Source organism: Galleria mellonella, unplaced genomic scaffold, assembly GCF_026898425.1.
Source record: "Galleria mellonella isolate WM207_F2 unplaced genomic scaffold, CSIRO_AGI_GalMel_v1 utg171, whole genome shotgun sequence".
Lineage (NCBI taxonomy): Eukaryota > Metazoa > Arthropoda > Insecta > Lepidoptera > Pyralidae > Galleria > Galleria mellonella.
This window is the reverse complement of record NW_026442014.1, coordinates 3,949,057-3,960,986: the sequence shown is the minus strand read 5'-3', so window position 1 is coordinate 3,960,986 and position 11,930 is coordinate 3,949,057. Positions and strand designations below refer to the sequence as shown.

The following is an 11,930-nucleotide window of genomic DNA, read 5'->3' as shown; positions in this document are numbered from 1 at the left end:
TCAAAGTTTATGTATAAGTACCTCAAAGTTTGAACACAAAGGTTTTTAACCAATGCGTGTTGCCAGTGATAACTTATGGAATCGAAACATGGTCCTACACGATTGTCCGTATGTAAAAGCTTCAAATTACTTAGCGAACGATGGAGAGAACGCTTGGAGTGTTTTTGTGTGACAGAATCTGAAACGAGGATATCCGCAAAACAACCAAAAACACTGACATAACCCGAAGGATAAGCAAACAAAGTGTCAATGAGCTGTGAGCAAGAGTATCATATATTGTTTTTTTATACAACTTAGAATGGCAAACAAGCTGACGACCCACCTGATGGAAAGTGGTAACCGTCGCCTATAGACATAAGCAGTACCATGCACAACAGTTTCGTCCATGATACCCCCATGCATTGCCATTCCTGAGGACTCAAGTGTTATTCCTCTGTACCCAGTAAATTCACGCCATATCCCACCCTTCAAACCAAAACACAGCCATGCAAACACAACTGCTTCACGGTTGAAACACGAATGGGATAGAGGTACCTAAGCAATCGACTTTTGTACAGTCTCCCTCTGATAATAATATATAGCTCAAAGAACTGGTAGGGAAGAAAGGTGTTGAGTGGCAACCCTATAAGGGTAATGCATTGTAGAACGACATCCCACTAGATAGTGACGACATTCTTTATCTGTCCACTGCTGAACGGGTCTACCCCATAAACTGCCATAGGAAATGATCCCGACTCGTTTGCGTGCACTAACTGCCTTCAATGCATTTAAGAACGTCACTCCGTCTAGTGGGAGGTTGTTATACCCATGCATTTGCTCGTACAGAGTCGCCACTCAAGAACGCAGCCCAACTTAGTTGGATTTGTAAATTCCCTTCTAAATAATGACTGAGATGATGATGATAATTATATCAAATAGTTATTTATAGGTCACTAAACTACTACTTATATAAGAGTTTCTAGGCCGTATCATACGAAATATTACATCTTAGATGTTATACATAAAGTTTTAACTTTCGTGTGCTGAACCATGATTTTCATTTGCTCTCCGACGCAAAAACCGCTAAATTGGAACTTTATTTATTTTTGAAACAAGTCTAGAGTAGTCAAATTTATTATTATTTTGCTGTAGACTGATAGTGTCTACTTAATATCGATATCGGCGACCCTATACTAATATCATGGAATTTTGAAATTTTACCTTATGATTCTTCGCTCCCAACTGTCAACCTAAAAAAAAAACAAGGTTTCAAGTCACCGGAGATCCGCAATTCACTCGACAATAACAATGTATAAGATCGTTTACTGATCCTATGAATTTCGTAATTACATGCAAAAATGCTCATAGTTTGTCTTATGGAAAGATAACTATTGTCTAAATAGAAATCAAAGGATATATTGTACGGCCTCAATACTTAATTTAATGCCATTTATAATTGGCACTAAGGAATATGCTTATTTTGAAAAATTGTATTTATAGAATTCACTGAACTGCTATACCCTTCAAATGTGTGAATTAATGATTTACAGGTAAAAATAAAAGACATTAAAAATATAAGCAGGTTACATAATAAAAGAAAAAGCAATATAAAAAGATGGATTTTATTTACATACACATTTTATTTACTTATTTTCCTATAATAAATACATGTATATCACCAAGACATTGTGTTTTAAATTAATAAAACAACAAACATTGGGTGAGCATTTTAATGTGTTTTCTTGATGTTAAATGATTTAAATAACAATTCTAAAAGTACACTACAACATTTTATGCTCTAAGCCAGTACATTCCACCACGGATCCTAGTGTAGTCTGGTAGACCTTCTGTGGGGCCTACAGCAGCAATTACAGGGCAGCGGTCAAATATATATTTATAGCAAACATCACGCACATTCTGGGCAGTGACAGCTTCAATGCGAGCATCTAATTCATGAATGGGGATGCGGCGATTGTAGCACAGGATCTGGCGACCAATGTCTTCACACACTGGTGTAGTGCCATCAAGTTGGAGGAGCATATTGGTCTTCAGCAAGTTCTTTGCACGCTCTACTTCTCCCTCAGTGACAGATGTGCTTAACTTCATCCATTCATTCTGAATATTGTACAACATATCTTCCAGTTTTAGGGGTTCAGCAACAAAATAAACACCCCACAAACCAGTGTCCTTGTAGCAAGTGTTAAAAGACTGGAAAGAGTGGCACAAGCCTTCAGAAGCAGCAGCACGAGCTAAGTATGAGGCATTGTTGCCACCACCACCTTGGGACCTGTCCCATGCTCCGATTAGAGTGTTTGCTACCATCAGAGGAATGTTATCAGCGTCAGTCCATCCTGCACCCTCTACAGCAATGGCAATATGAGCCAATGGCATCGAGTCATCTCTGACACGAATTTCAGAGCCAGTGTAACGGCAGGGCGCCAACTCTACTACAGAGTCTGTGTTCTTCAATCCACTGAAATGCTTATTAGCGAGCTCAACCAACCTTTCATGTTCAACACCACCTGCACCAGAGAGCACAATGCGACCAGGCTGATAATGAGATCTAATGTATGCCTGGAGGTCAGCTTTGGAGATCTTTTTGATATTCTTAGTTGGTCCAAGGATAGTCTGACCTAGTGGTGTGCCTTGAAAAGCTGTGGCGTGGAGATGATCAAATACAACCTCTTGGAGGTTGCTCTCGACATCCTGCATCTCTCGAAGAATGACACCTCGTTCGCGTTCGATTTCGGGTTCGGCGAGTGATGAATTTTGAATGATATCGGCAAGGATTTCTACAGCGACTGGTACGTCGTTAGCAAGACATTTAGCATAGAATACGGTCTGTTCGCGTGATGTATAAGCATTTAAATGTGCACCCATGTTTTCAACGAGTAGCTCTAAGTCGGTCTGTGACCTTTTGCTCGTGCCTTTGAAAGCCATGTGTTCGAGAAAATGCGCAACCCCATTATTCTTTGATGTTTCGTATCTGGAGCCAGCATCGATCCACAGACCTACGGTGGCAGTGGGGGCACCGGAGTCTTCAGAAGCAACTCGAATGCCATTGTTAAGTACTGTAAGTCTTGTAGGGGGAACATTGACCAACGCCTGCTTATATCCAACGGCAGTGGCTAAACATCGTACCTGATTGCCCTGTTTTGAGACTAGTCTCAATGTAGTCGCTACTTTCAGCATTTTTCTTGTAATCCTTGCACTATAATTTTACTACTCGCTGATTTACGTAATAAATGGGCAATAGTTACGTTAACCTGTCAAAATGAAATTGTAAATGTTGCCAGTAGAGACACATTTAATAAAAACGAGAATGCATGCTTATCTAAACATCGATATGGCGCTAGGGATTGCTATTATCGACAAAGTAAACAAAAATTACTTTGTCGATAAATCCCTAGCGCCATATCCTTTTTAAAGTAATTTTAGAATGTACCCTTAACTTTTTATCCACAACTACGTACGCGTGGATTTAAAAAGTAAAAAAAAATTAAACAAGACAAAATATATTTTAGAATTATATTTTAGATATTCAGGAATTAACTGTAAAAACCTTATCCAATTTTGTATAATATTTTTAGTATTTTGTCAGAACAAACATATAACTAGACAAACAGATTAATTAACGTAGACAGATTAATTTGTCAATCAATTATAGCTTTATCTTCCATACTTCATAGGTTTCCAAATTTTAAATTATTAACATATTTTACGTTTCTTTTTTATAACACAGAGTGCAAACGAGCATGCGGCTCACCTGATGCTAAGTGACTACCGCCACCCATGATCACCCACAACACCAACGGCATTGCAGGTGTGCTGCCGGCCTTTTAAAAAGGAATATGCTCTTTTCTTGAAGGTTATGATGTCGTATCGGTTCGGAAATACTGCTGCTGGAAGTTGATTCCAAAGAATGGTTGTACGTGGAAGTAAGTGCCTTGAAAAACGCACGGTGGAAGACCGCCACTCGTCCAGATGGTTGGGATGAAACTTTATGACGGGTTGTACGGCGGCGAAAATCAGCAGCAATCAAAAAAAAATCAGGTATCAATCCGAACAATTCCTCAAAACACTCCCCATGATAAATTCAATAGAAGATCTTAGTTTGTGTATTCTTTGTATATGTTACTCTATGGGAAAAACCTCTTTCATCTTATTCTATTTATGTCTATTTGAAGTAACATATTCATTTTTCCCTGCTATTTGTATAATATCATCGATTACTATATACCTATTGGGCCCAGTTACTTTGTTACTTGACAGTTTCATCACATGTCTTTCTGCCCTGCAGATCTTCATTTCTGTTTTAGACTACACTAGAGAGTGTCTTTCATCTTGTTTCTTTTTAATAAATTAATACTAGGTATAATATGATAAAATTCTATTGATTCTCGAGTTACGTTTTAATAAACCACTGTTAAAGTAACCAGCACAGTTTGTTTCATAATAATTTTAAAACAAAAAGAACAATTTATATACTATATTACTTATATACTTTTATTATATTTTAATGTAATAATTAACAATTTAACTTATTCGACTAGTTTCGAGACCATCTAGGACCGTTAGTCATGAGCGATTATACGCAAGCGCGATTCTAACTTTGCGACTCGGCTTGCAGTCATTTTTCAACGTCATTTGTTATTGAGAATCAATAATTCAGTCAGAGTCAATAATTTACTTAATAATGGATAGCATTTAAAAAAACATTTTTACTATTTGATAGTGTATTACCGCCATGTGGATCTGGCATAGAATCGGTCTAACTCTTTCATAAGAGGCGACTAAGGGAATTTAATGGTAGAGGGTAGTGGTGTCTCTCTTAGAAGTCACCAAAAACCTAATTACGTTTGCCAACTTGAGTGCCAAACATAACTGCTGGCAAACTCCTCTTATGGAGAAAGATTGTAACTAATTCAATTTGAAATATGTCAAGAAAATAAATAAAATATGTGTAATGCACAAAAATTTCGGAATAGAATAATTATTCTTCGTTTTTAAATGATGCAGGGTCATATAGTATTGAGATTAATACCTAACAGTCACAATAATAGGAATCAATTAAATAATATTAGTTACATAAAAAAATATTAGTACAAATTATACGATTAAAGATGTAGATAATATATTTGAGTCGATTCTGAAATATAATTTCTTTAAATACATACTTGATCTAATATTTTTTTATTAAATAATTTCGCATAATAACTGTTTAATGGGCTATTATAAACTAAATTTATAATATTTTTGACTTCAGTCAAAAAATTTTTATGTTCATATTAGTTCTAACAATATAGGTTTTGTTGTGATATTTTAAATTTTATTTTAGAGTTAGGATTAGAGAACTGGTATCTCAGAATCGACCCAATTTTATTGAGGCAATACTTACCATAGCAAAAGCATTTAAAATTACTCAAATATTTAAATATTAATGAAATATAAAAAATGTACATAAATAGACAAATGAATCGACTATGATCTGATCATTTTAAGTAAAATTTGTATATAACAATCTTCAAAAAAATTAATTCTGAAAATTGTTTAGTTTTATCATTTAATCGATTGAAGTTCTAATTAAATCGAAGCAAATCAAAATTTGGAAACTCTATTTTTCATTCATTCAACATTGAATGAACAAAACGAATTCAATCTATTCATTCGTTTCATTGTCGTCGAGTCGTTGCACGTAATTTCGTGGGGTTAATTTTATGAGCAATATGAAAAGTGAAGGCTGTTTTTTATTTAATTTATTTAACGAGTTCGGGGAAAGTGTGTGCCGGTAGATATAGCTCAATTATAGTCCTGCAAGATGTGTAAAAAATTTTTGTCTGTGATCTAGTTTAAAACGTCATGACTACAATGAAGAATCCAAATTCGTCGTCTTCTAAGCTCGCTCTTCTCAGTCATATAAAATATGAGCACCTGGTAGCTGGCATATCAGGTGGCGTGACATCTACTTTGATTTTGCACCCTTTGGATTTGATAAAAATTAGATTTGCTGGTAAGTTGCTAACTATATCATCGCCATGTGATATTGCGTACTGAACGTCTTGAGTAGACGAAGTAACTTATCGATCGCTCATACGATTGGCCAAAATTGACCATTCGTTTATGTAACGTAAATTTGATTGAAAGATCGCGCGCGACTTGCGACATCTCACAGATTTGGCCTTGAACTTCAGTAAAAGTACAGTCTACAGTTTCTTTGTTTACATTGTTCTCAGACATCCTTAATAAATCTACTGCAAAGTTTGAATTGGTCTAATGTTTAGACAACTCACAGTCTGACATTGACTGTTAATAAAATTATATTGGAAATATTTACTTGTAATGGAAAATTTAAATAGTCTTAGAACTGTTTAGGCCCTATATTGATGAGCTATCAAATTGCTTAAGCATTGGTGACAAATACACATGTATTAACTTTTATCCATAACTTTATTCACATGACTTGGATATGTTCACTGACTGGGAGAAAAAGTAACCTTTGTACTTGTCAATTCTTTAAAGCACATGTATATCAAATTTCATAGTCATTGTATATAAAAAAATCTATATGTCAATGTTTTTCTAGAACCACCTCCATTTTTGTATCCTATTATGGAAAAATCTATTTTTATGTAGGGTTTTAAAATTGTCACAAAGTATAATACAATGTTCACAATAAAAAAAGTCATGATTAATACTGCTTAGTGCTTTACCTCATTTGATCTATAATAATAATGATGAGTTAAAGTGCTGAGAGGTAATAAACAAACTTACTTTCTAATTTATAATTATTTATTTATTTATTAATTGCTTCTATACTGGGTGTGAGTCAGTGGAATATTAAAAAGTCTTGAAAAGTGATGTGAGTTAGTATTAGGAACTTCTAGGGAAATTTTGCTCAACAAGGATGGGCATTCGATCAGATCCTTGTTCATCATTAACATTGCATTAGCCACTCTTGTTCTACAGAACAGAGATAATAAGTGTATGTTTACAATGGTTGTGTAGTAACAATATGGAAATTTATATTTATATTAAAGCAAATAAGCTGACGGCCCACCTGATGGAAAGTGGTAACTATCATCTATAGACATGAGCAGTACTATGGACATAACAGAGTATACTGTTTCGCCCATGATACCCCCATGCGTTGCCATTCAGGAATATTTGTAAGAAGTTGCCATGCTTGGCTATGCTAGACAAAACCCCCCTGGGTTGACAAATGCAGTTAGGCTTTAGTGATGTTTTAAGAGAGACACTGCTACCTATTCGTCTACCATTAAATTCCCTAAGTCACCTCTTATGATACCTCTTGGGAAAGAAAGGGGGGCTCATTCTATGCCGGCCACACAGTTCTTTACATGCATAGATTTTTAGAAAATTAATTGACATAAAATTCTGCAGTGTTATGATCTTTTCATATGCAATATTAGTTTTTAATCTGCTACTTCATACCTACTACTTTCAAAGGAATCAACCACTCCTAGATGACATCTCAAGATGAAACTTACACCACATTTTGAGTAAATCCTTCAAGATTACAATTGTAAAAATCACATATTATACTTATATTATATACTGGTACAAACATATAAAAACAAATGAATAGACAGTATTTTTAAAATTGTTTGTTTGGTTTGTCTTGCCCTTATTAAGATCTTATATTAAATTTCTTAAATTATGTATAGACATCATTAACAGTAACAATTTTATTATGTTACTAAGATGTCCATAAATGATAGCACTTAATTCTTAATATATTTTCTATAGTATCTCATTTCTTGTTTTCATATCTAACTTATTATTGGATTTTACTTAAGTATTTGCGACATAAACATGTTTGTTATTGTATTCAGTGAAGTTGTTATGTCCATTTAGATGACTCAAATATACCAAAGATAGATATATCAGATACGAGGGATATGTGAAAATTATTTCTGTACTCAATCTTACTAACTTCACAGAAAAGGACAATGGTTCTAAACATTTTGCATAAGAAAGGACTTCTTTACACTGTACTTATATTATCTATGTGATTTTTTTTTATATTAAATAAGAGGATGTTGGTTACTCAGTCATGCTAAAACAATTGAGTGAATTTGAGTAAAAGAATGAAATAATTTTTATTGAAATAAACTGGACACAAATGGACCATATACTAGATTGACACAAGATATTTTACGTCAATTCACAGCTGCAAAGCTGCAGGATATAGCTTGTATTTAACTATGCAATATATTATTGTACGCATGTTATCAAGAATTGTTATTATTAAAATATAAGTTATATTAAACACTTTTATTTTAAAGAGGTCAAATTCATATTAATAAGCTGATTCTTGGTACAGTTTTCCTTAATTTTGTAGATAAAAACGTTTATGAGCGCAAATTAGGGTAAAAACAAATTTTAACTGGTCAGAATACCAATGTTGTATTTTTATTCCTCTACAAGTATTGATGGCTTAACCTGAGTAATTGTTATTAAGAACATGTTTGTAATCTGCATCGTAAAAAATTTGGAATAAGGTTTTATGGTAGATCCATATAGCCATCTGTGCCTATAATTAGTTGCTGCAACTTTAGAGGTCATTGCCCTGTCTCGCACTAATTGGTTTTGCTTATAAGTACATAAACTACATTATAATAGACATGGAAATTATCGTAATAAAGTAGCATCCGTAAAATCATATTTAATGTGAAGCCTTTAAAAAATTTTTCTAAACCTAATAAAATCAAATAACAAAAAGTTTCGGATTATCTATGGTTGATTGATATATCATTGATTTTAATTTCATAAATGGAATTGCTTATCAAATATTTATTATGACCTTGCCCTTCCTTTATGGTTGGCGCTGCACGCGACATAGACTAGGTACTTATTTATTTACAAATACAGGTCATGAGACTAAATAGTTCACAATGAGACATATAATTACTAAAAGTTTCCTAGAAACTGTTATTCTAAGTAATTGTTTCTCACTATCGATAAGGAATTTATCCACATATCCTAGAGTCTAGGATGACTATTTTGGTCTAGGGCTTAAAGCAAAATGGTCACGCATAGTGTGGTTTTTTTTTATGGGTGAAAATGGTATGGTAACTCCGCCTGCGCTAACGGGATACGCTGGCGGAGCACCAGTGAAAGGTGATAGATGAGAATGAAAACAGGCCAGTTAGCCCATCATGATGAATTCATCGGGAATTAACTATGATAGTTTCCAGGATGAACCGCGAGGAGGTTGATCTGGTTGGGTATATTGCTAGCAATGGGATTCTCAGTCTCCATTACAATCCCTTTCCCCCCGCACAGTGTGGTTTAGGTGAGCTTTCCCCTCGCGTACGCTCAGGTTGTGGAATGACATTCCTGCTGAGATTTTTTCTAGAGACTATAGCACGGGTCTTTCTAAAAAGGGCGTGAGTGATAATATTTCTTAAAGGTCGGCAATGTGCGCGTGACATCCCAGCATCATTGTAGGCGTTTTTGGACTATGGTAAACCATTTACCATCAGACAGGTCTTATACTTGTTTACTACTATAGTAGAATAGAAAAAAATATTGATGCTGGCTGTGTACAGAGTAGGTTTATGTCGCAGTCTATTCTACGAACGTAAGCCAATGCTTTTGGACGAAAGCCGTGTTCGACATTTTACACTTTCAGTTTGTCTGAATGTCAATGTACAAATGAGATGGCTTTGACATCATCTTGTTGGCAATTATTGTGCACACGTTAATGTTCTATTTTGAGGTTTATGACACACATATGAAATTATGCTTTGTTTTGTACTTGCCTATCGTAAATTTATATTGCACTTTATTTGAAATATTTTAGAACGTGGTTTTAGATAGGTATATAGTAAGTACCTACTTATGTTTAATTCGATTATCGATAATAAATTTCCATCAAGAAGTTAAAATATAAACAGTGTATTATATCGATTAGTAATTTTTTTTTCTAATTTGCCAGTCTTTATATTCTACCTACTGTTTTAAATATATTTATTTCTACAATATCTATTTCATTATTTGCTATCTTTTAGGACATAATTCTTTTTAAATTTTCCTTAATTATATTAGTACGTCGTGTACTTTTTTTTTATAACAGAGGACAACCTATCATATAACAAGATAAATTGTAAATGTGTAGTTAGCCTTTTACAAAGGTCTTCCCCGATTTTTTTTTCATTTTACACTGTTAAAGTTAGGATATATTTATTCTGTGTGCTGTTTTTTTTTTAAATCCGTTCAGTGGTTTTTTGTGAAAGAAGAAAGAAATCCATTCATCTATACATTCATCGTTACAAACTTTCGCATTTATTATATTATGTTATTAATATGATTATGTTTTGACTTGTAGTAATCTGCGAACAAAATATTCCTCGCTGTGCAGTTCAAAGCGACATTTAATTTTGAACTTACAATATTAACAATTGCATTATTTTGCAGTAAACGACGGCAGGACCGCTACAGTACCGAGATACGATGGACTTGGCAGCGCTTTCGTAACAATAGTTAAGAAGGAGGGAGTAAAAGGACTCTATAGAGGCGTCACTCCCAACGTTTGGGGCTCCGGGTCGGCGTGGGGATTTTATTTTCTATTGTAAGTATCATAAGATTGAGATTTTACTTAACAGCTATCTGCTTAGTTGATAACTCGGTCCTAATTGTGTTACTGCCGAATAGCACTTTGTGATTTTGTGTCGATAGTGGGTTTTAGAAAGTAAAATTATGGAATATGAGAATTAACACGTTAGCTCTCAAGTATGACAATGCATGTGATACCAAAGTGGTGAGTGTATTCACTATTTTCCATGGTCTTTTTTAAAGACTTATAGGCGATGGTTACCATTTTCCATCAAATGGGACTTTAGCTTGTATGTCGTCCCAAGTTACATAAAAAAAAAAGTAATTCTTCAGTTAGCGTAACTTGATTGGAAATGTATGACGAGATATTTAATAACACTGGGTATAAACACAATAACATCAGATTAAATGTAAAAGTATACTTATGTTTATAGTAAAATTATCATATACGATGATTTTGAGTGACCTCCAAGGTCATAGATAAAAAACATAACGTACCGAATACGGGAAAATAATTTTTTATCACGAAATAATTTGCAATGTTGAAATACGCACGGGTAACAAAACAAAGGTCATTATCACTCATTATCAACGCGTATATCCCTGTTGTGCTCGTATAGGTATGATGCCAAAATCTAAAAGGGGATGCGAGGTAAGAGAGCCAGGTTTTTAATATTTAACTGATAAATACATATATTTTGAAAAAACAAAAGAAAAATAAAATAGCCGCTGAAAATTTGACAAGTCATCGAAACTTGAATGATGAATAATGAGATGTTTTGTTAATATTTGTTTTGTTTTGTGACCTTTTTGTGAACTATAGTAACACAACAAAACGAAACGAAACGAAAAAATATGTTTCTTATTTTTATGTATTTTACTTTTTTTGTGTATGTATTTTTGTTACTAGCGATCCAAAACGGCTTCGCCTGAGTAGACAGAATTTTCGAAAATCAGTGCATATAATAAAAAAAGTTTCAGACAATTCAATTGATCGGTTATTTTATATAATTTTATATGTGATTCTTTAGATTGGTATAACTTTTTTATTTATGAACAGTTTGAAATAAAACAAACATTAAATGTTAGGTGGAGCAAGCCGTAATACGTTAGTGAAAACCGTATTGGAATCGGTTAAAGGGTTTCAGAGATTAGCGTACACAAACTTACAGCTAAACACAAATATTCTGTCATTCACTGTCTATGTAACATATATGTACATAGGAGCACAGACGCTTGGCAGGCGGGAACTATTGGTAAATGCCTATGTTCTACGTTAGTAGTGGACAGTTAACGGCTTATATGGTATGGGGTTTTAACCCCCTAGTACAGGAGGGGGGGGGGGGATACTGCCAGTAACGTCATTGATAGCA

The 11,930-nt window shown here is 34.1% G+C and overlaps 2 protein-coding genes across 2 annotated transcripts in view; one reads left to right on the top strand and one right to left on the bottom strand.

The window, feature by feature from the left end:
* Positions 1–1,587: 1,587 nt before the first annotated feature.
* On the bottom strand, positions 1,588–3,275 carry LOC113518212 (mitochondrial-processing peptidase subunit beta). Its single transcript, XM_026903017.3, has one exon. It carries the CDS (start codon positions 3,169–3,171, stop codon positions 1,771–1,773), a length of 1,401 nt encoding a protein of 466 aa, XP_026758818.1. The 5' UTR covers positions 3,172–3,275; the 3' UTR covers positions 1,588–1,770.
* Positions 3,276–5,631: 2,356 nt separating this feature from the next.
* Positions 5,632–11,930, top strand: part of LOC113518136 (mitochondrial folate transporter/carrier) — a 28,854-nt gene continuing 22,555 nt past the window's right edge. Inside the window, exons 1-2 of the mRNA XM_026902914.3 lie at positions 5,632–5,989; positions 10,420–10,573. Of these exons, the coding sequence (XP_026758715.1) occupies positions 5,839–5,989; positions 10,420–10,573 (305 nt within the window). The 5' untranslated portion in view covers positions 5,632–5,838. The remainder of the gene's footprint in view (positions 5,990–10,419; positions 10,574–11,930) is intronic.

Coding starts and splice junctions, on each gene's coding strand:
- LOC113518212 (XM_026903017.3), bottom strand. CDS start 3,171: ATGCTGAAAGTAGCGACTACATTGAGACTAGTCTCAAAACAGGGCAAT.